Raw genomic sequence first — 22,413 nt, 5'->3', positions numbered from 1 at the left:
CAGGGCAGCTGTCCTGAGCCCAGGCGACGAGCTGGGGGCCCTTTCCTGGGAAGTTTGGGACGTTTTCTTCTGGGCCATTCACACGTGGAGTCTGGGCAGACCTTGCTGTTGGTGGGTGTGTGCGTGGGAGACTCCATCTATTCACACCCTATGGAGAGGCTCCTGGAACCTCGTTAAACGGGAGCGGGGCCCCAGTGCCCCAGACTCCGGGCTGTCTGTCCGCCCCAAGCCGACTGCGTTCGCTTTGCCTTGTGCAGTCTGGTCTTCAGTGAGGCGGCTCCCTGAATCTGCTCCCGGCAGACAGGTGTCCCCCGGCCTGTGTGCGCCGAGAGACCCCCCTCAGGTGGGGCTGCTGCCGCGCCTTCAGTCTCAAGCTTCCCACCCGCAGGAAAGCCAAGGGTGGTTCTTTCCTTCAAAACCCCTGTCATTTGATGTGAAGGATCATGTGTATGTAGAAAACATCTTGTTTATCTTGGAGGGCTTGTGTGAACACGCCCATAAGCTCTGGAGTCCCCACCCGTGTCGTTCACGCTCCTTTATGCTTTTTGCACGTCAGAGTGCGCACCTGCCCTGCGGGGTGGAGGAAGGAGAACCCAAGATTTCATTTTTCAGGAACCTCCCCGCAACTTCCCCCAAATCCAGGTGGGAGTCAGGACTCATCCTAGACTCGCTTATCCCTAATGAAGTGCCCCATCCTGACCCCACGGGGCCCCAACTCCCATTTCCCGGAATTGAGGTGTTCCAAAGTCAGGGGCAGAGAGACGCCCCAGGTGGGGAGCCTTGGACGGCGGCGTCTCTCTCTGAAGCAGGCCCTTGGCCCGCACGCAGCCTGATGAGTTTACAAGGGCAGCGATATAGCAGCCGTACTGATTGTGTGAGCTCGGAGCGTGTTTATCTTACAAATTCCGGTTGCACAAAGAGCCTGTGCCAGCCACCATCCACGGCCAACTGCGAGGCGCTGCTGCTGTGAGCCGGAAAGGTGTCTGCTCCGAGATGCTCACGGAGAATGCTCTTATCTTGTTGGCCTGATTAGAATTCATCCGAGACACGAGCCGTCCCGCTGGACGGGCGAGCGGAGGGTGGGAGGGAGAGCAGGTCGGACACTGTTTTCTGATTAGTGGGTTCTCATGCCCGTGTGCTTGAACACCACGGAGCCCCTGGCGTGACGAGGCCTGGAGGGCGGTGACCGTGGAGGTGCGGGCTGGCCCAAGTGTCGCGGTTGCCCTGGGAGACCGAGGCCCTCCACTTTCCTCCACCCGAGTCCTGCCTTCCTCCCTAGAAAAGGGCCCCTCTGAGCTCTTTGACCTCAGTGACCTTTATGCATCTCCTGGTTGCCCCCCGACTTACCCCTTTCTCAGGGGTCTGTTGGGCTTGACTGTGATATCACATGGCCCCTCGCTGAGCCCGCAGGGCTGGGGGGCTGGCGAAAGCCCTCCGTGTGAATCCACTCCAGGCCTGGGAAGCCCCGTCCGCCTCCATGCCCTCACAGACGGTGACCCTGACGGCCCTGCCCCTCCACTGTTCTGTGACCTTGGATCTCCCTCCCCTAACCCTGGGCCACTGGGGCCGTGGTGGGTGCTCTGGTCCAGGGGTCTCAGCCGGGGTGGAGTCTCCCCCCAGGGACACCTGGAGATGTTTCTGAGCGTCACGGCTTGGAGGGGCTACTTCAGGGTCTACTGAGGGGCAGAGGTCTGGGAGGCTGCTCCACCCGCTACGAGCCCGGGCACTCTCGCAACAAAGAACCATCCAGACCCCGAGGCGGCAGCACTCAGGCCGGGAAGCCCTGGTCTTCTGTGTCCCCAACCCCGTTACCTGGCCTCGGACGGGTCTTGAGGCCGTAGAAATTCAGATCTGGCAGGGATCCACCCAATCCTGTCTCCCCCTCTTCTTTCTGTCTGGGCATGGGGAGGGAAGCCCCCCGGCCTGCTGGGCAAGGTGCAGGAGAGCAGGTGCCAGAGCCTCCCCCCAAAATCGGGGTTTCGGGGTCCCTGGCCTCCCCTCTGTTGGGGAGCAGACCGCGGCCTGAGATGGTGCCCGGGGCGCAGGCGGAGCCCGCTCTCCACTCTGTGCGTCTGTCTGACCCGGCCCTCCGACCTCCGCAGCTCTTCACAGCCCGCCATAGCCTCTGGGCGCAGGCTCAGAGCTGCTGGCTCTGAGCGGAGTTCTTGCCACAAGAGGGCAGCTGGCAGCACCAGGGTCTGGCCGCAGGCTCAGCCGGATCCCAGCGGGAGGCCGGCCTCTCCCGGGCCCCGCGGGCGGGAGGCCTGAGGCCGCCCTGGCAGTCCGCTGGGTGGGTTCTGCACCGGGCCGGTAGGCGGCCGCCAAGTCTGTCCCCAGGACGGAGCTGTTTCACCTGGTCCGGCAGGCTCGGACTGGTCCTGCCCTGACCGTTCTTGCTCAGCACGAGGATGAGCCTAGTCCTCAGCCGATCCAATGAGAGGGACGGGGTGGTCGGTGTTACTAGGTGATAATTAATGCTATTAAATGCTGTTATAATTTTGATCAAATATTAACAGTAACAGAGAATGAAGACCGTCAGATGCAACACAGCCCTGCTGAGCATCTGCTCTGTGCCAGGCACAGACCCCGGGGTTCCCTTCACCAGCAGGGACGGGGTGAGGGCTGTCGTCACCCCGACTTTCCAAGTGAACAGAAGTCTGGGGCCTCGTCAGAGGCTACAGAGGGGGCCCTGAACCCGTCTGCCTGAATCGAGAGCCCCAGCTCAGAGCTCAGGTCCCCCTGCTCCCGAAGCCAAAGGGAGATGGGGTGTTTCTGGAAGAGAGCAGGGTGTGGGTGGAGGGGACCCGCATGCCCGGAACCCTCTCTCCCGAGACCGGGGCGCTGAGGGCTGTCCGTGGGGGCGCTCAGCCTCCCGGGTGTTGGGGGTCAGGCCCGCGTTCAGCCTGGGCTGTGACTGCTCCCCTTCCCTCTCTGCACAGGGGGCGGACGGCATCCGAGGCCTGAAGGGCACCAAGGGTGAGAAGGTGAGTGTCCCTGTCCCCCCGCTGGGGCCTGGCCGAGAGCTGGGGAAGGCCACTGGCGTGTGAACCCCCAGTTCACTGACGGTGCCGGTGTATGCAGCTCCCCGTGAACCTTGGGACCCGGTGACCGAGCGCCCCTGACCGCCCGCCGCTCTGTAGCCTGGCCTGGCAGAGAGCTCCTGGGCTTTCTGCGAGGCCATCAGTTGCGGCCCTGCCCCTCTTGGGGGGTCTTCTGTCGGTCTCCCCCTCCTCAAATCCACCTGTCACCCGCTACCAGGCCTGCGGTCATGCGCACATGAGACAGAGACTCTAAGGAAGGGGTGTCTACAGAGCCAGCCCGGGGGGGGCGCAGTGAAGCCAGGCCCCCAGGGCTGCAGCCTTCTTGCTGCAAGCCAGCCAAAACCGCAGAAGGCAAAGGGTTAACGGGGACACAGCTCCTGAGGGCCGGGGCCGGGCACTCAAGAATCCTGACCCAGCGTCGGCTGTGGGGTGGGTGAGCCGGGCGGGTGTTCTCTCCCCCAGACTGAGGCTCTCTCTGGTTCCCCTGCAGGGTGAAGACGGCTTCCCGGGCTTCAAAGGAGACATGGGCATCAAGGGCGATCGGGTGAGTGTCGGGGGCAGGGAGGGGCCACAGGGCGGCCTCCCAGGATGGAGCTGAGGCCTCTGTGGAGTTCCTGGCCACCAGCAGCGGCCAGCTCCTCCCCAGCTCCTAGCCAGGCTGCGGCAGCTGACGCCCGGTCCCACCCCGCCTGTGGGGTCACCGGCCCCCCTGCCCTGTATCCATCAGGGGGTCCGTGGGGACTTTCTTCTTGCCGGCCCGTACCCTGCCAGTGCTGCAGCCCACAGGGTCGCAAAGAGTCGGACACAGCTGGGCGACTGACCAGCAGCACCCCTGGTTTGCAGGGCACTTCCTTTGGCTCCTGTAGTGAAACAGGTGTCCGGGAGAGAGCAGGGGTCGCAGAAATGGCCCAGCTCGCCAGGGACTGCCGCGTCCTGCCAGAGGCTGCTGGCGGCTCACCAGCAGGGCTGCACCCTGACCGGGGCCTGGGCTCCCTGACCAGCGCTTCGGGCGTCTGGGCCCCCAACCACCTCTTCAGCTGCCCTCAGACCCCGCCGCAGTCCCGGTGTTCTGGACCTCGGGCCGGGCTGTCTGAGGCTGCAGCAGCCTGGCTGTTCTTTAGTGCATATTTTGCCTCGGCTCCAGGGGGCTGGCTGGGGTGCGGGCAGGCTGGGGTGTGCCACGCTGCAGGTGCCCACAGAAAGCAGTGGCAGTGTCTCCATGGAAGGGAGGGTGATACAGGTGATGCTGGGGGACTGGGCTGGCGGGCCAGCTGCCTGCGGCCGTGGGGACACTCTGGAGACCCCCCAGTAAGTCCAGAAGGGGCAGAGGCCTGCACCCCCGGAGGGGCCCACCGGGGCAGCGGCCGCATCCACACCTGGACGGACGCCGTCAGCGGGAATGGGGCTGCCACGCGGCCGGCCGCCCGACTGTCCCCCACAGAGCGGGCCCGCAGGCGCCGTTCCAGAACCCGCCAGAACCAGGGGGCCTGTGGCATGGCGCTTTGTCCCGTGCTGGACAGGCAGATGGGATCCCGGCCTCCGTCAGAAGGAGGGGACGAACAGAGAGGCGTTCGTTTCACAGTCCTGTCCCGGTGACACCGCTGCCAAAGACAGCCCTTCTAGAATTTTCTCTACGGTGATGGCTCCCCGCATCTGAGGGGCCTCTCGCTGTCTGGCTGGTGAAAGCCCCCTTTACCTTCCTTTCCAACAACGTGAGGCACACGTTTCCCAGAGCCGAACCCCAGTCACACGCCGTGCCCTGGGCTCGCCTCTGGCTGAGGATGGACGTGGGGCCGGGAGGGGGCCTCTTCCACCTTAATTTCTCCTGGAGAGGCATTTCTGCCGACGCTTGGCATTTCCTAATTTCCTGAGGGCTCAGTCAACATGGGAAGGATTCTCGGGTTGAGTGAGCAAAGCGCTTCTTAGGGACAGAGCGTCCTCAGCCTGCAGAGAGCTTGGGGCCGAGGAACGAGGGAGCCGTCAGCCGGCTTTGTTCCCGCCACGCACGTTTCTGGGGGGTGGTTTGCACAGCTGTCCTGCAGCTGCTCCTGGGCTCCGGGGATCAGAGGAGGGCCCCACGCAGATGGCGAGGCCAGGCGGGCATTCTGCGGCCGGGCTGGGCTCCCGCTGCCACCCTCGCTTGGCCCCCAGGGCCCCCTTCCTACTGTGGCTCAGGCCTCCCGGCCTGTACCTGGCGGAGCCGGTGAGGCGGCGTTTCGCCCTTCAGTCTCTGGACACAGCCTGTGGGTCTCCCGTGTGCGCTGACCCTCAGGCTGCAGTCCGGCCGGGCTCCTGGGCCCTTCCGGCCCCTCTCGAGTCTTCAGGAGAAGAAGGCAGCTTCCCCCGCCGCCACCCACTGCCTGGTGGGGAGATAGCAGTTCAGAGCTCCTAGTTCAGCCAGGAGGTGCTTGACTGGAGGTCACTGGGAAGAGGAGGCCGTGGGCCTGAGAGTGGGCGCGAGGGGCTGCGGCCGCTCAGCAGCGCCTGGGCTCCCGGGGCCGGGCCGGGGCTCGGTCTGCTTGAGCTGGCCCAGCGACGCTTGCCACCCACCCCTCACTCCCAGATGGTGGGGGCAGCCCCGCGGACCACAGTCTGTGGGCGACGCCCTCACCTCCTCCTTCTGACCTGCAGGGAGAGATCGGCCCACCTGGTCCCAGAGGGGAGGACGGTCCCGAAGGCCCCAAGGGGCGAGGCGGTCCGAACGGCGACCCGGGTCCTCTGGGACCCCCTGGGGAGAAGGTACGTGACGCGGGAGCCGGGCTGCTGGGCCACCGCACCGCTCCTGGGGGCGTTCCCTCCTCTGGCTCAGCTCCTGGCTGAGCTCAGGGCTGGGAGCGGGGGCTCCTGACAGCTGCTGTTACACCTGTGGGGGGGCCGCCCCCTCATCTCACTCCCCCACGCCCTACCCCAGCCCCCGCACAGGAACCGGCTCACAAGTAGCCCAAACACCCCACCCTGTCCAGCACCAAGGCTGGGGCGCTCCGACAGAAGGATTGAGCAAAACCCCACAGACAGAGAGCGCTTTTCCCGCCTCCACCCATTGGCTTCACCAGGGATGTCCACTTCTGCTCGAGGGGCCTTGCTCCAAACCATGCAGGGATTCCAGGGGAGACACCATCCCAGTAGGACAGGCAGGCTCTCTCTGGAGGCCGTGGAGACGGCACCCTGCTCCAGTCCCCCTGCCGACACTCGCCGGCTTCCTCTCTGTTCCAAGCAGGGCCAGCCGGCTCATGATGCACCTCCTTTCTCTCCGCAGGGCAAACTCGGAGTCCCAGGACTGCCAGGCTACCCAGGAAGACAGGGGCCAAAGGTAACGTACAGGCTGGTGAGGCCTGACCACGGGCGTCTCCCCGCCCTGCACACCCTCGCACACCTGCCCCCCGCGCAGCTGCTCTGACAAAGCAGGAGGTCACAGTGGCCGTGCCCCGGTTCTGCCCCACTCAGCCTTCTCAGTGACTTGGCTGAGTCAGAAGGAGGGCCTGGGAGAATTAGATGAGCCTTTCAGAGAGGCGACCACCCAGCAGATCCTGGGCTGCACCTCCAGTCCCCCTGGCCTCTCAGGGACTTTGTGCACTGTTTTCTCCACACCCAGAGCTGTGTACCTCCCTCAGAGTTAATTCTCCCTGGAAATTCAGAGGTTATTTGCTCATAACTGAGCGTAAAAGAAAGACGAAAACTTTCTTATATGAAATCATGTTTTATGTTATGTGAAACAGCTCCTTGAGGCTTTGCAAATCACTTAAACCATTTTTTCTCTCTCACCTTTTATTATTCATGGTTCTTCCTTAAAAATTTGCCAGCTGCCTGCACTAGAGATGTAATTAACAGCAAAAGAGAACTCACAGGCCTGTCAGGCTTGTGTCTGCGCATCCCGCCCTCCTCCGGCTTCAAGCCTCCGGACGCCCTCCTTGGTAGGAGAGGCAGGGTCCGCGGGCTGGGCTGCAGCTCTCGGTGTCCCCACGCGGCTGATGGCAGTGCCCACAGCAGTCCTCCCTGGGGAACGGCAAGTCTCCCCCCGGGGCGGGCGAGCCCACAGCCGCCACTCGGGAGGGAATCATCTGCCATCAAACAGTTTTGCTTCATGTCTGTTAGCGACATGCCTACTGACCGCGGTGCTGGCCACTGTATTTGTTTGGAGAGACCCCGATGGACACGTTTCATCTCCTGAAATGTGTGTCCATTTGGAGGGGGGTGGAAGAAAGGAGGAGTTTGGGAGAGACGAGATGGGGGGTATAGATCAAGTTCAGGCAGCTTTTTGTAGAGGCAGGGGGAGAACCCTGAAGCTGCTTGGGCAGTCTGGACGGTCCTGGGGCAGAGACCCCGCTTCTGAGCTGAGAGCCGTGAAGCCAGCACCTGTGGTTTTCCCGCCACGGAGCTCAGTCCAGTCTCCTCCTTGTATCAGCAGGCGGCACACAGGTGGGTTGGCCAAGCTGAGCCCCTTGGCAGAGGTAGCATCAGTAAACTTGTCCTGGTCTAGGCACACACTCAGGTCAGGGTTTTAAGTCAGGTGGAGGGTAGAGACGGACTCAGGAATTGGTTTGGACAGTGTCAGCGGGAGCTCACATGGTTGGTGTTTGGATGTTTGTCCAATCAAAGCTCTTAGTGCTTACCTGCCTGTGTGTACCTCTTAAAGTTCTAGAATTAAAAGAGCCATGCAATGCCATGGTTGGTGCATAAATTTGCATTCATTTTTGACTTTGTAAGCTGCCATGCTTTATTTAGAGGTGTTCTGAGAAGATAAAACATGACAACAAGGCGCAAAAAGCAAATGTCACAAATGTGAGATTCACACGTCTCCCCCAGTTAATCGTGGGTACATGCTCTTTTCTCCCAAAACACCAGTGTTTTGCAGACATGGGTGTGAGAGAAGGGTGTGGAGAGAGGGAGGAAGGGGAAGCACGGTTAAGATTTAGTTCTGATTTTTAGATTTGGAGTCTGTGAGATGCTCAGGAAATACTGGGTAGGTGGGTGGTGGGTGGGCAGGTTGATGGGTGGTTTGTTGGATGGATGGATGGTGGGTAGGTGGGCGGATGGAGGGATGGATGGTGGGTAGGTGGGCGGATGGAGGGATGGGTGGTGGATGATGGATGGATGGATGGTGGATGAATGGTGGGTGGTGGAGGGAAGGATGGATGGATGGTGCATGGATAGTGGGGTAGATGGATGGATGGTAGGTGGTGGATGATGGATGGATGGATGGTGGGTAGATGGGCAGATGGAGGGATGGGTGGTGGGTAGGTGGAGGGATGGAGGCATGGGTGGTGGGTAGATGGGCAGATGGAGGGATGGGTGGTGGGTAGGTGGGCAGATGGAGGGATGGGTGGTGGGTGGTGGAGGGAAGGATGGATGGATGGTGCATGGATAGTGGGGTAGATGGATGGATGGTGGGTGGTGGATGATGGATGGATGGATGGTGGGTAGGTGGGTGGATGGGTGGTGGACGGTGGACGGCTGGGTGGCGAGTGGCGGGTGGTGGTGGGGAGTCTGGTCCGGGGCTGAGAGCTCCGGCAGGCTCGCCCTCCGGCTGGTACAGGCACACAGCTGTCCCTGCTCAGGCTCTCATGCGTCTTCCCTCGTGAACTCTCTTGCAGGGTTCCATCGGATTTCCTGGATTTCCTGGCGCCAATGGAGAGAAGGGCGGCAGGGTAAGGACGGTCTGGCCTCTGCCCAGGCAGTTTGTTCTGCTGCCTCGGTGTTTAGCGAGTCTGTTCTCCAGCAGACCCTGTTTATTTCTCACCCACTTTGCTGCCAGAACTGCTTTCCGGAACAGCTGACCTTAAGTCTTTACACTAAGCGCTGGTGACTCTCGGAACGCTGGGCCGGGCGGGAGTGCAGTAGATTAGGCAGCCGGCCAGAGAGGGAGGCGTGTGGAGGACACGGCACTTTCTCACGCTTGCCGCGATCGCAGCCGCTCTCGGGTCACGGGCGAAACCCAGACTCTTCTCTTGCAGCCCAAGTGACTCGCGTTAAAAGGCGGGGAAGGGCCCTTGCTCTGTGCTCATGTCTCAGCGAGTCCCTCGTCCAGGGTCCCGGTGCCCCCCATCTTCCCGGGCTGCCGCCGACACTGGAAACCCTCCGGGGGGCAGCGGGCCTGGCTTCCCTCCCTTGTCATCGGGTGTGAAGGTGATCCGAGGGCCCAGGCTGGGGGACCGTCCCCCCAGCCTCGCCAGCCCAGGCCCTCCGGCGGGAACTGCCCTGAGATCTGCTTAGGGGCGCCACACAGGGCGGCCTGAGCACTGCTCCCGGCTGAATGGGATCAAAAGGTCCTCTTGGGCCTTTGGACTCTGAGCGGCCTTGAGCACAGGCGTGTGGGGTGTGCGGGCAGGCCTGGGCTGGTCCTCCCCACCCAGACGGACAGGCTGCCCCCGCGGAGGGGTCACCCAACCACCGTTGCTGTCTTTGAGCTGACACAGTGTTGTCTCTTGAAAGCAGGGGGGAAGACCTAAAGCCAACCAAAGTCCACGTAAATGGACGTGTTTGCCAGACTCAGGAAAGAGAAAACGGGGTTTCCTGAGTGCAGGTCGACCGCATGCCACGGGGAGACCCTGATCTGTGTGTGTCGGTGTCTGGACGTGTCTACACATCCATCTGTATCTGAATGTTTGTATCACGTCTGCATCGTGTCCTCGTCTACGCACCTGAGTATTTCTATGTCGTGTCTGTATCACGTCCGTGTCTGTATCTGTAGTTACATCTGTCCGTGTGTCTCTCCCCCACCTGCCTACCTATCTGTCTCATTCTTCCTGGTGGGGACAGTCTGACTAGCGTCTTGGGGAAAGGCGGTCACTCCTGGAAAGTAGTCCAGGGTCTCTAAAAGCAGAGGAACCTCAGAGCCACAGAGCAGGCAGCCCCGGTGCTGGAGAACAGGGCCTTCCACACCACATTGCCAAGAGAATCCCCAGGAGGGGTCACGACGGCTAACAGGGGCCTGTGATGTGACCGCCGCCCCTTTGCATGGAGGAGCCTGGCTGGGGATGCTGCAGAGGCCTGATCGTGGCCCTGGGACCAGCACTCCGCCCTGAGCCCTGCTCCCCTCTCCCGCTCCTCAGCTGCCCCACCCCTGAGCTGAGAAGTCCGGGCAGGTGCCCGGACGCCCCTGGCCCCCACAGGCCGTTGTTCCAGGGCATCGGCACGCGGGTCACTGAGGTCATCACTGCAAATGGGTGGTTGGAAAGCACGGGGGGCCTCGGACCGGGGCCTGACTCCTGGTCTGAGAGTCTGACTTGGTTCCCAGGGCCTGAAGCCTGGACACCTCGAGGAAACCGTCTACTTTGGGGTTTATGCAGATGCATATGGGGGCTGGGATACTGGACGTGACGGGTGGCGTGTGTGCTGACACACGTGTGCCCCCGTGTGCGGGCTGCCTGAGAGCCGGCAGGTGTTCGTCCGTCCGCCTCGTCCTGGCCTCTCTGGAGGGGCTGGCTGGGTCGGCGGACCACTGGCTGAGAGCTCCGTGTGCAGCTGGCTGTCACGTGACCGGCTGGTGGCTTGTCTCTGTCACTGGCCTGCACCATGGGCCAAGGCGGGGTCCCTGCCAGACCGGCTTGGGAAGAGCCAGCCCTTTAGCAACGCTACCAGCAATCGGAAGCTTCCATTGCCAGCTTAGGGCATCTCGACTCTAGTGAGGCCAGTTCTGGGAGGGCCCTTGCCTCCCCTGCAAGGCCACGCGGACAGGCGCTCATGGGAGATTCGCTGAGGAGGCCGTGGGTGGGGCATCTTCTGTCCAGTGGCCTCCGTCACCAGGATGCAGACTCTGGCTTCGTTTACGAGGAAACCTGGGAAGCCTGGTGTCGCCTGGGAGGCCGACGGAATCCGAGGCTGAGGCTGGGGCAGTTTGTTTAGGTTGGAACCGAGAGCTGGTCAGGCTGCAAGATCAGAACCGTGATCCAGGCCGTGCTGTTGGACGGAGGCTTGGCATGAGCTGACATGCCTGCTGGACTCCCACAGACGCTAGAAGTCGCCCGGGGTGGCCACGGTGTCCTTCTGGCGGGAGCCCGTCGGTTGAAGAAAGCAGATGTTTCATTAATTCTCGTCGGCAAATATTTATTTGAAGCCAAGAGATACCGCCGCCTAATGAAAGCAGTGAGACCAGCGTGCATTGTTTAAAAGCATCGTAATTACCTCATCATCATAAACGGTTTTATTAAATTCCTTTCAAAATGGGAGGCTCTGGAAAGCAGTTTTGGTTCTGGCAGCAAATGAGTGAAAGATGGTGAAAGGAGATGTATCAGGTGGCCCTTAGCAATGCAGATCCATCTTGGGCTTTGTCGTTAGAAACCGGGAAAAAAAATAACTCCGGAAAATGAATGGAGAAGCAGTGGAGATGCAGGGCCCTGATCAATCTGTTACTTGCACACGCTGTAGGTAAACTGCACTTAGAGCTATTATATCTTTGCTTTGGGGAAAAAAAATTGCAGTGCATTTGTTTTCCGTGGTTTGGAAAATGCAAAACAACGGAGAGAAGGAGTCTAAATTCTATTAGAAGAGAAGCAAATGACTCTGGGATATATGATTTATGTATTAAATTGCAAGTTTGTTTGTCTGCAGAGCCTGTTGAAAATTTAATGGCTAATATCCTTAACTGTAGCGGAAGTAAATTATGTATGAAAGGGGTTGACTTTCTCCTCTTGTAATAATGATTCCCCCCCACCTCCACTCCTGTGAGAGATGAAGAGGGAAGGTTGGAGGAGGGGGAAGGCGGGGGGAGTGAATGCTTTGAGGGGAGGAAACCAGAGAAGAGAGGTAAACACCCCTCAGGTGGCAGAGGGAGCTAGGGTTTCAGAAGACCCTCATGCAGACGTGTGAAGCTGTGTGCATTGCCCGAGCAGTGCGGCCTGCCATCCTGACACGTCTGCCTTTAAAGCCAAGATGAGGGGGTGGGCCTTTCTAGCTTGACTTCCAGCAGTCTCTGCATCACCCAGGCAGTGGCCGGCATGCCACGTGACTGACCAACACCCTTCTCTGATTGCAGGGCACCCCTGGGAAGCCGGGACCACGGGGGCAGCGAGGCCCGACGGTAACCCTGGGTGGAGGGCGGCCTCCAGGCTGGGCACGGGTGGTGGGGCGCCTGCCTGGTGGGAGCGGGGATGAAGGTGTCGCGCACACAGGGTTGGGGCCCACCTGTCTTCTCTTCCGTTTGTCCAGGGCCCACGAGGTGAAAGAGGCCCGCGGGGCATCACTGGGAAGCCTGGCCCCAAGGTGAGTGTGCGGTCTCCTCTGCGGCCCCAGCCTGACCCCGAGTTCTTGATGCTGTCCACCCCCACAGAGGGGGCCCCACGGCCTTCTCCACTGCAAAAAATAAAAGAATGAAAGAAGATTTCTTGGGGGTATTTAAGAAGGAGCTGGTTGAGTTAGGTGAGGTCGAATCACAGAGGCCACCTGGGGCCACTGCAGCGTGGAGGTCAGGCCCAGCCAGGCTTTGGACCAATGTCCCCCCAGCTCTGATGGGGAGGCCTCGTTTCTCTTCTTCGAGAGGGCTTTGGAAGAGACATCTTGCCGGGATTCTAAAGAAAGTTCTTTCCACCCCTGCAAGAACCCAGGCCCGCCTCTAAGGCCTCTTCTCCTGCCCTGGGGCCTTGACACCAACTCCTCCAGTCAGCGTGGAAGCAGACCTCAGCCAGGCAGCAGGCTGTCCTGTCCTGGGCTGTGCAGGGTGTGATCCCAGTGCACTTTGCTGCGAAGGAGATGGGCCCGTGGCTGGCCGAGGCGGAGAGCCAGGCAGGGGCAGAGCTGGCCTGGGGGCTGCCCGAGCCCCTCCATGACGAGCTCTGGGCCCAGTCACGCTCCCAGGAGGCTGACTTCACGCTCAGCTGTTGCCTGGCGTTGGGTGGGCCCGGGACGCAGGCTGTGTCCCATCTCCTCGTGAGCTTTGGCGCCTGGTGGGAGCCTGGCCTTTGTCCCAGAGCAGCAGCGCGATCTCCTGGGAGCATCCCAGCCCCGGCAAGGCCTACTCAGTGTGTGCAGAGGCGAGGACGCCCGAGGCTAACGCTCTGCTCCCTACGGAGGATCCGGCGGGGTGACTCCAGAGGGCGCAGGGGCGCTAGGCGGTTCTGCACCTGTGATGACGTCATGGGCCAGTCTTTCCATCAAAAACAGTAATGACAGAAATAGTAATGATAAGCTCTTCTTGCTCTTTCCCTGCCTTCCCAGGGCAACTCCGGAGGCGATGGCCCGGCTGGTCCTCCAGGTGAACGGGTAAGCACCTGGACGCGTCCAGGACGCCCCGGGAGCGTCTGCAGGAGAGCTGCCTGCCCTCAGTGGCCCCCAGCATTCTTCCTGGGTGGGCGGGACAGAGCACGGCCGGCCTTTGACCCTGAAGAAGGAGGGTGGTTCCTGAAATCCAGGGGTGGCTTGGAGGTGGCCTTCCCTGGGAGTAAAGTCTTTTCTGTTTGTTGGAGGTGGCGACCCCATCCCCTTGGCCCTGGCCTTGGGGTTTGGGGTGGGGGGTGGCTGAGATGTCAGGAAACTGAGTCCTGGGCCCCTCACTGCCCCGAGGGACCTTCTTGTGTGACTGGACTTCCTTTTCACATCGGCGAGGGCAGGGCTGGAAAGAGCTTTTCAGAAGTCGTGGGGAGCAGGGCTAACCATGCCTGTGCTCAGAGATCTGGTGGTAGGGCTCCCGGGCCCACTGCTGGGAAGATGTCTGTCCTCATACCGGCTGTTGTCTGTCCCCAGGGACCCAACGGACCCCAAGGACCCACGGGGTTCCCTGGACCAAAGGGCCCCCCGGTGAGTACCGCATTTTCCCTGTGGGGCCGGCCCAGGGTGTCCTGGAGATGCTGGTCCTTCCCCAGGGCTCCGGCCTCCAGGCAGTGGGCTCGGGGGAGGGAGGCCAGCCCAGGAGCTCTGGCTGGAGGAGCAGCTTTGGGGCGCATGGACCCCTCAGTCATCCAGACCATCATGACTGTCCAGTCGGCCCTGAGACAAGGTGGTAGCGCTGTCACGACAAATGGCCACAGGCCCAGCCCCTCAAAACCACAGAAACGCTTTCTCTCCCCGTCCGGAGGCCAGAGCCTGGACTCCCGGGGTTGGGGTCTGATTTTTTCCCCTGGAGGCCTCTCCCAGCCCCCGGCCCCCCGGGCTTGTGGACCCTCACCCCCACCTCCGCCTGCATCTTCCCCTGGCCTTCTCCTCTTTCCTCTCTCTCTTCTCTCTCTCCTCTCTCTCTTCTCTCTCTCCTCTCTCTTCTCTCTCTTCTCTCTCTCCTCTTCTCCTCTCTCACGTTCTCTGTCTCTACCCGCTGGCCCCTGGATGATGGCCCAGCCGTCCCAGACCTCACCTTGACCTGATCCCGTCTGCAGAGACCCTGTTCCCAAATGAGGCCAGGGTCACAGCTTCTGGGGGTTAAGACCTCAGCCTATTTTTTCTGGTAGTGGTGGGGAGAGGCACGGCTCAGCTCGCAACAGATAACAGTGTATTTCCTCTGAGAAGGAAAAGCCCCTCATCGCAGGAATTGCTGCCTATCGGGACTCACGTGGGCACAAGGCTTAGGAAGGGGCTTGACCTGTGCACTGCACAGACCTGGGCCCAGCGCCTCCCGCACTCGGGCCTCAGGGCAGCTGATGTCTTGGCTTCTCCCCGTGGGCGACGACAGTGACCTTGGGTGGATGTGAGGGCTCAAGGGGGCGGTGCCCAGACCCCGGGCGCCCAGCAGTACTGTCACTGTGACTTGGCCGCCATCACCTTGGAAATGAAATGGTAGCTTTTGTCCCCTGGGGGCACGAAGCCCTGAAGGTACGCGTCTCACAACGAGATGACGCTTCCTTCCTTTGTTTTCTGCAGGGGCCCCCGGGCAAGGACGGGCTCCCGGGACACCCCGGACAGCGAGGCGAGACGGTGAGTGTGGGCAGGGCCGGGGGATGTGGGCGCCGCGCCCGACCTTCGCTGCCGGTCAGCTCGGGCAGGGCTGAGGTTCCGCCTTGGGAAGCCCCCCAAGGGCTGGCTGGCTCCTGTGGCCGCGGGATGCGGCCTGTCTGGACAGAGCTCCATGGCCTCCGAGCCGCCCCTTGGTCTCTGTCTGTGAGGGCAAGTGTTGGCTTCAAGCCGTCCTGGCCAGCCTGGCCCAAGGTCACACGTGCAACCATCGTGACGCCAACGAAACCTAGAGCAGTGGCCTCCGCCTCCTCTGGGAGGGTCGGAGAGCGGCCCAGCGCACGCCACGCGTGTCTGAACTGGATGCTCCTTGGGAAGGTCCTCCACTTCCAGCTTGTCCGGTTACTTTTTGCCGCCCCCAGCCCTGTCCGTCCCGGCCCTTCTGGCCTCGGGGGGACGGTAGGGAGCCAGATGGCTCCCCCCAAGTCCCCTTTCCAATAAGGGGGATGGGTGGCCGGTCGGGTTGGAGTTTGGGCCCTTGGCTGTGCTCAGGGCCAGCGTCTCTGCTGTTACAGGCTCCCCTTGGCCTTGCCCTCACATGTAGCAGTGTCCGCGACAGTCTTCGACAGCTGAACTTAATGGACGCCCACCTTTTTTAGTTCTAGAAAAACCATTGGGATCACTTCCCGGTCCCAGGAGCCACAGGGGATTCAACCACGCTTCAGGCTGTGTCCCCTCCAGGCCTGTCCCTGGGAAGGGCGTGGGCACAGCGGTGACCTCGGGCATCCCCGCTCTGGACAGTTGGGGTTCACAGTGCCTGGTGACCTCCTGGCCGCCATGGTGGTGGAGGGTGGCCCACGGGAAGGCCCCTTTGTCTGAGTCTGGTGCCTGTGTGGTCAGAGACCCCTGACGGACTCTCCCAGGAGGAGCCGTCCCCTCGTGAAGTGAGATCCATCGCAGCACACTTAATAAGCTCTTGGTGCCGCTTAAAAACATCCCTGTGTCCCTTTCTGGCTCACGGTGATGAAGCATCTTCTAAATGTGCTGTCCTGGCATTCTCCCTGGTGCTCAGTGACTGATAAACAGTTTACTTTGGTCTTTTGTTTATGGAGAAAAGTTAAAACTCCCCCAGCTTTGCAGATTTCTCTCTAACGCTTTCCTGAGCGGACCAGACAGAAGGTTTCTCATCTCACGGTGTGCGCTGTCCCCTCTGCCTTCTGGGAAGAAGCTGGCAGAGTGATTAAGCCGCTTGTTTTGCTGGGAAAGTAGGACAGGTTCTTCCCGGCCCCCCCTGCCACGCCTGGCTGCCCCCAGAGACACAGGGGCACACCCATCTGGACCCGCCTGGGGGTGTTGCGTCCTCCAGGGGTCGGTCCAGACGCCCTGCAGAGAGGTCCTCCTTGGGGTGTTGACCTGTGCTTTCGTTAGAGAACTGGAAACTCCTAAACGCAAGCCTGGAGCCAGCTTGTCACAGCGGGCTAGAGACGAATCCCGGCCTCAGCTGGCATGGGTGTCCCCCCAGTGGACCACACGGCAGGCCTTCCTTGCCCTCATGTGGGCACTGCTGCCCAGCCCCCCGAGCGGGGGCGATGCCTTCCATCTGTCCAGCGTGTCTTGTTTCTGACCCTGTAAAGGCTGCTGGCCTTGCGGCTGAGATCGAGTATAGTGCGGGGGCTTTATAGCTGGCCTGGTGGTAAAGAACCCGCCTGCCGAGGCTGGAGGCACAAGAGATGCAGGTTCGATCCCTGGGTCAGGAAGATCCCCTGGAGTAGGAAATGGCTACTCATTCCAGTACTCCTTCTGGAAAATTCCATGGACGGGGAGACTGGTGGGCTACAGTCCATGGGGTCACCAAGAGTCGGACATGGCTGAGCACACAGGCCGCCTGCAGGGACGCTGCTTCGGCCGCGGCCGTGTCAGCCCGTGCGTGCAGCTCCGCTGGGCCCAAAGAGGGAGCCCTCCCAGACTGCCTGAAACTGCCGCTGCTCTGGGTCCACACGGTCCAGCGGCTGAGCATCAAGGGTCCCTCAGCTGCACGCTCGCTGGCCGTCGTGGGGTGTGTCAGAGGCCCTTGCCCGTCAGCCCCATGGGCAGCTGGCCCCGCAGCTCTTGCTGCGGCCTTAAATGAGCCGCTTCCCTCTCCGGACGCTGTAGTTTCCACTGAAAGCCTCCCGGGCGTAGCATCTGCACGTCTTCCCCAGCATCACGTGGCACCTGCAGATGGCATCTTGTCCACACGTGCCGAGCTCCGTGGATGTGCCGGAAATTAAACCCGCGGTGCTCTGCCGTCAGCTTCGCCTCCGGGGGAGAGCGTGTGCAGAGCAGCCAGGCGGCCGGGTCTGTGCCAGCGAGCGGAGCAGAAACGAGCGATTCCTGTTGAGTCGAGCTAAGAATACCTCCCAGCTGCCGCACTGTGGAAGCGGCAGGTCCCTGCTGCTTCCGGATTTTAATCAGTGCCGTATGACACCGCCTGTCCTGCCCCAGGGCCTTGGCGACACCAGCAGGACAGTCCCCACAAAGTCTCTAATGAGCTACAGCCCAGAGGTGGCTCCCGAGTCTAGTTTCCAGTGGCTGTGACACCAAGTCTGCTCAGAGAGTGGACGCTTAGTGACATGAGGAAGATGAACGGTTATAGAGTGTATTTCTCAGCGCAAAGTGGGGTGATGGAAGCAGCTAGTGAAACGAACCTGTCTGGTTTCCTGACCTTCCTAAATTCATGCAAAGTGGAACAAGAGAAATGGCCTTTTTAAATGAGGTCTGGGACGTCCACTGTTTTGGGGTGGGGTGGGAGCTGGGGGTGAGCTTCTGTTGGCCGCTTCAGCCGTCTCAGCTGGCTGACTCTCTCTTTGCAGGGTTTCCAAGGCAAGACCGGCCCTCCAGGCCCCCCGGGTGTAGTCGGCCCTCAGGTGAGACACAGCCCCCGCTGGCATCTCTGGTCGTCCCGGGTCCCCACCCGTTCGGGAGAGACGGTCACGCTCGGGGCGGAAGATCCCCACATCCTCAGGGTGCGGGTGCAGCCAGGGGGCGTCACAAGGCCTGGAGTGCTTGTTCAGAGGTGCTTTCCCTGTAGCAGAGCAGGTGCAGAGGGGGGAGTGATCGCGTGACGCCGACCGAGCGGGCAGAGCCAGGCAGGCTCGGGGAGTCCGGCTTCCGCCCTCCAGGCAGCCCAACCCTTGGGCTCCACGCAGCCTGACTTCCCGCCCTGCATCCAGTGCCCGGGGCTGCCATTCTAACCTGGATCTGTGCGAGAATGGGCTTGCAGGCTCAGGGCCGCCAAGCGGGGTGCAGTCACCTTGCTTCCCAGAAAGTCCGCTCCTAATGTGGCGGTAAATAAGATACTGACCCAGGAAACGAGGGTGCGCCCCCCGCCCTTCCCTGCACGGGGGTTCCCCCCTGAGGCTCAGGAAACGCAGGCCCTGCCGGCTCCATCGGAGACGACACGCAGGACCACGGTGAGGGCCAGGCAGCGGCTGGTGAACACTCGCCCGGAGCGCTTTGCTCTCGCTCGGCCTTTACAGAAGGAGACCACCTTCCAAGGAAGGCGGCCGTCTGGTGGGCTCGCAGTGGCCCTTCGCCTCTGCAACCAGCCTGTCCTTAGACTGGGCAGAGAAGGTTACTTTCTTGCGTGTCCCTGGAACGTGTTTCCTGCTGACACGCTTTTTCCCTGCAGGGTCCCACCGGGGAAACTGGTCCCATGGGCGAGCGTGGCCACCCTGGGCCCCCGGGCCCCCCCGGTGAACAGGGGCTCCCGGGCCTGGCCGGGAAAGAAGGGACGAAGGTGAGTGGCTGGGACCTCCGTCCCGGGCGGACTTTCCTGGGGACGGTTTCTGCCTTTGGTCTATGTCTTTCCGTTGCTTTTCTCTGATGAATGGGTGATTCTCAAGCAGCTGCTCTTCATGCAATGCACCCCCTCAGGCCAAGGACTCAGCTCCTCTCTGCTCACTTGGAAGGAGGGCCTGAGCTGACCAGCTGCCCAGACAGAGATGATGGGGGGCTTTGGACCACTTCTTCCCCAGGGCACCCGAAGTGGCCGCCCACCCATTCCCAGAAACGGACAGAACTCTGACACTTCATGTGTCTAAACTGAAGTTAGCGGAAAGTGACCCTTTAAAAAATTCTCCACTTTAAGACATGAAAAGTTGTCATTCAGTCGCTAAGTCGTGTCCAACTCCTCGCGACTCCAGGGACTGCAGCACGCCAGGCTTCCCTGCCCTCCACCACCTCTCAAAATTTGCTCAAACTCATGTCCATTGAATTGGTGATGCTATCTAACCATCTCATCCTCTGCCACCCCCTTCTCCTTTTGCCTTCAATCTTTCCCAGTATCAGGGTCTTTTCCAGTGAGTCGGTTCTTTGCATCAGGCCAAAGTATTGGAGCTTCAGCTTCAGCATCAGTCCTTCCAATGAATATTCAGGGTTGATTTCCTTTAGGATTGACTCGTTTGATCTCCTTGCAGTCCAAGAGACTCTCAAGAGTCCTCTCCAGCACCACGATTTGAAAGCATCAGTGAAAGAATAAATAATAAAAATATCCATCCCCAGACTGGGTGCCCCAAGCTGGTGGTCGTAACATCCTATGTTTTTGCATAAAGATGACTAGCCCGCCTCTTTCAGCTTTTCAGTGAGGGACTCAGGAGAGATAAGTTCTGCAGCCCTTTGCGTGACCACATACAGGAAAGTAAACTTGAAGAGTAATCAAGGAGCGAAAAGGTCACACACATGTATGTATGTATGCAGGCATGTATGATGGAGTACATATATACGTGCCTGTGCATATGTGTGTATGCTTGTACATATATGTGTGTGTGTATAACGTAGAGACAGCCATTCAGCCATAAAGAGAACTGGCTGAGTTTGTAAAGGACGCCCTACGCTCCCACGTGGGACCCCAGAGAAAGTCCTAGAAGATGTCACAGCCTTAGTGAACTTCAGGGAAGGTTCATGGTCAGACAGGGAATCCTTTCAGAAAACGTGGTCCAGGCTTGAGACAAGTGTCTTGAGTGAAGAGTCGTTTCGGGCAAAGCTTCCAATGCTTTGGCCACGGAGTTCTTCACCTGAGCCAGTTTTACGAGGATCCCTGGGTATGTGGAGTTCTTCACCTGAGCGTTTTACGAGGATCCCCGGGTACACGAGAAGTCCTCAGCCCCGCTCAGGCCGCCGCGGCCCCGAAGGAAGTGGTGGGGAGCAGGACTCCACAGATCACGAGTCGGTCCCCACGCCACACGCGGGGCCAGCTGGCTGTGCAGGCTCCCAGGTGTGAGCTTGGGCCATGCTCTAGCGCCCAGACCCAAAAACCAGTGAAGCAAGTCAAGACCCAGAGGTTCCTTTTAAAGCCGTGACCCCGGGAAGCCCCGCTCCAGCCCAGGTCCCGAGTGGATCTAGAAGACCAGGCCCCACCCGGCTTCCCGTCCACCTGGGCCGTGGGCATCACTTGAATCTGACCTGTGGTTCCGATTCCAGGGTGACCCCGGCCCTGCCGGCCTTCCTGGAAAAGACGGTCCCCCCGGGCTGCGAGGCTTCCCTGGAGACCGAGGACTTCCTGGTCCAGTGGTGAGTGAGAGGTCTGCCGGGGGATGGTTGGATGTCCACCCTCCACAGTGCCCTGTTCACACCTCGTTGCTTTGCAGGGGGCGCTTGGACTGAAAGGCAGTGAAGGCCCCCCCGGCCCGCCAGGCCCCGCGGTGAGTGTTCTGGCCCCGCACAAAGCCTCTCCCCCACTCTCCTCCAAGCCGCTCTGCAGAAGGGCAGGTCCCGGGGCCGGGGAGCATGCACACCGGCCCTGGTGGTCCCCCGGGGGTCCTGGGAAGGCTGTGCTGGAGGAGGTGGGCTTGGGATGGATGTGGCCCGGGGAGGGGCCATGCTGTGTGAGGGAACTCGGAGGGCCGGGAGTGTGGACCAGGCCTGAGGGGTCCCCCCAAGCCCGTGGAGGTGCTCAGCGTGGGTCCAGGCCTGGAGCAGCCCGGACGGACACACACAGCTCCAGCCCCCGAGCCAGGCCATCCACACGCCCAAGGCCGCTCAGGGCACAGATGACCCAGCAGAGGCGGGGGCCCGGCCCCCAGAGCCGGGCTGTTTCCTTAAGTGGTCCCTCCCAACCGTGAGATTCAGCTACCCGAGGCCTAAAGATTCAGACCTTTGAGACCCCAGGCTGCGGTCTGGGGGACTCCGGGGCCACGTGAGGCTATGCCCACGGACCCGCGCTCTTGTCTGACTCTTTATGGGAACGTGACATCTGCTTCACTTCCCCCTTAAAACAGGGCCCATCCGACAGCCCCCGCTCATCTGCTCACGTGGGGGGCTTCAGGAGCGGCCCCGACCCCAGGCTGTGTTTGGGGGTGGACCATGAAATGACACCCTCCCCCCGAGTTAGGGGCTGTTTGAGGGGGACGATGGGGAAGGCAGGAGGAAGTGAGGTGAAAAGTCGTCTTTCTTCTGATAAAGGTCGGGAACAGGGTTCCTCCCGGGCAACCGGGGTCCCTCAGTGCTGGACCCCTAGAATTAGTCCAGGTGCCCACCTGTCAGTGCTGGCCCGGGGCCAGAGCCTCCCCCATAAAACGGACAGCATGGAGCAGCCGGGCGGCCAGTGAGCACCCCGGGGGCAGGCGGAGCCCACAGGGCTGAGTAGGTGCCAGGGTCCCAGAAGAGGTCCCTCTGGGCCGGGACTTACAGAGGAGGTGTCCTCGGATGCTCTGCACGGATTCGGGATTGTGGGAGGGGCTCAGAAACAGCCTCAAGTGCTAGACCCGATAGTTTGTGCTCACACAGGGCCCTGGGGAGCTATGGCGGGCTCTAGAGTGAGGGGGTGCACTGTCTGATGTTGTGGGGCTTCAGGAAGTCGTACCCACGCAGTTGGAGAGCCTTTGAAATAAACCACTTTCTTGCCTCGCCCAGGGATCTCCAGGGGAGAGAGGCCCAGCCGGTGCTGCCGGGCCCATCGGAATTCCAGGGAGACCCGGCCCCCAGGGGCCCCCCGGGCCGGCTGGGGAGAAAGGCGCTCCTGTGAGTACTGCCCCGGAGGAGCTGGGTCCCTGCCGTGGGCTGCCCTCCTGGGCGTCTCCCTGGGGTCTGTGGGAGGGGGTGGGTGCTGAAGTTTGCGATTGTGCCTGGCTGTCACGGTTGAGGTCCCAGGGCGGCCAGATGCTTCCCCAGAGTGGTCTGAGCTGGAGGGGTGCTCGGGGAGTGTCCGGGCCAGGCTCCCTGGTCAGGCCTGCATGTCTGTGCCCTGGGACATGCAGGCCAGGGCCGGGGGTGGGGGCGCGTGGAGACTCTGTCCAAACGTGGCCTGGGGCCCGGCCCAAGAGGATGGTCAGCGTAGGGGCAAGGTGGGTATTTGGGGTGGTGCTTGCCGTGTGGGTCTGGGGGCAGGTGTGGAGAAGAGAAGGGACAGGCAACCCGATGAGAAGATAAGCAACCTCTTCCCAGACCCCCGACAGCCGACGCCTCACACCTGCCGAGCCTGCATGTGACTGCCCCCGCCCGGAGGCTTTGTGAGCGCTTGGGGCGGAGGCCGGTCTGGTGTCTCGGCTTCCATGAAGGGGGTTAGAGACCCTTCCTGTCTAGA

General features: G+C 61.2%; 1 protein-coding gene across 2 annotated transcripts in view; it reads left to right on the top strand.

Annotated features, from left to right (window-relative positions):
• The window catches only part of COL5A1 (collagen type V alpha 1 chain), a 144,818-nt gene that overhangs the window by 90,056 nt on the left and 32,349 nt on the right, over positions 1–22,413 (top strand). For both annotated transcript variants that reach the window (XM_061154202.1, XM_061154201.1), the window contains exons 28-42: positions 2,940–2,984; positions 3,532–3,585; positions 5,673–5,780; positions 6,298–6,351; positions 8,633–8,686; positions 12,013–12,057; positions 12,186–12,239; positions 13,191–13,235; positions 13,716–13,769; positions 14,823–14,876; positions 17,705–17,758; positions 18,523–18,630; positions 20,313–20,402; positions 20,480–20,533; positions 21,744–21,851. In XM_061154202.1, the coding sequence (XP_061010185.1) occupies positions 2,940–2,984; positions 3,532–3,585; positions 5,673–5,780; positions 6,298–6,351; positions 8,633–8,686; positions 12,013–12,057; positions 12,186–12,239; positions 13,191–13,235; positions 13,716–13,769; positions 14,823–14,876; positions 17,705–17,758; positions 18,523–18,630; positions 20,313–20,402; positions 20,480–20,533; positions 21,744–21,851 (981 nt within the window). The remainder of the gene's footprint in view (positions 1–2,939; positions 2,985–3,531; positions 3,586–5,672; positions 5,781–6,297; positions 6,352–8,632; positions 8,687–12,012; positions 12,058–12,185; positions 12,240–13,190; positions 13,236–13,715; positions 13,770–14,822; positions 14,877–17,704; positions 17,759–18,522; positions 18,631–20,312; positions 20,403–20,479; positions 20,534–21,743; positions 21,852–22,413) is intronic.

The sequence above is a fragment of the Dama dama genome, chromosome 11, assembly GCF_033118175.1.
Source record: "Dama dama isolate Ldn47 chromosome 11, ASM3311817v1, whole genome shotgun sequence".
NCBI lineage: Eukaryota > Metazoa > Chordata > Mammalia > Artiodactyla > Cervidae > Dama > Dama dama.
This window is presented reverse-complemented; position numbering and strand designations above follow the sequence as displayed.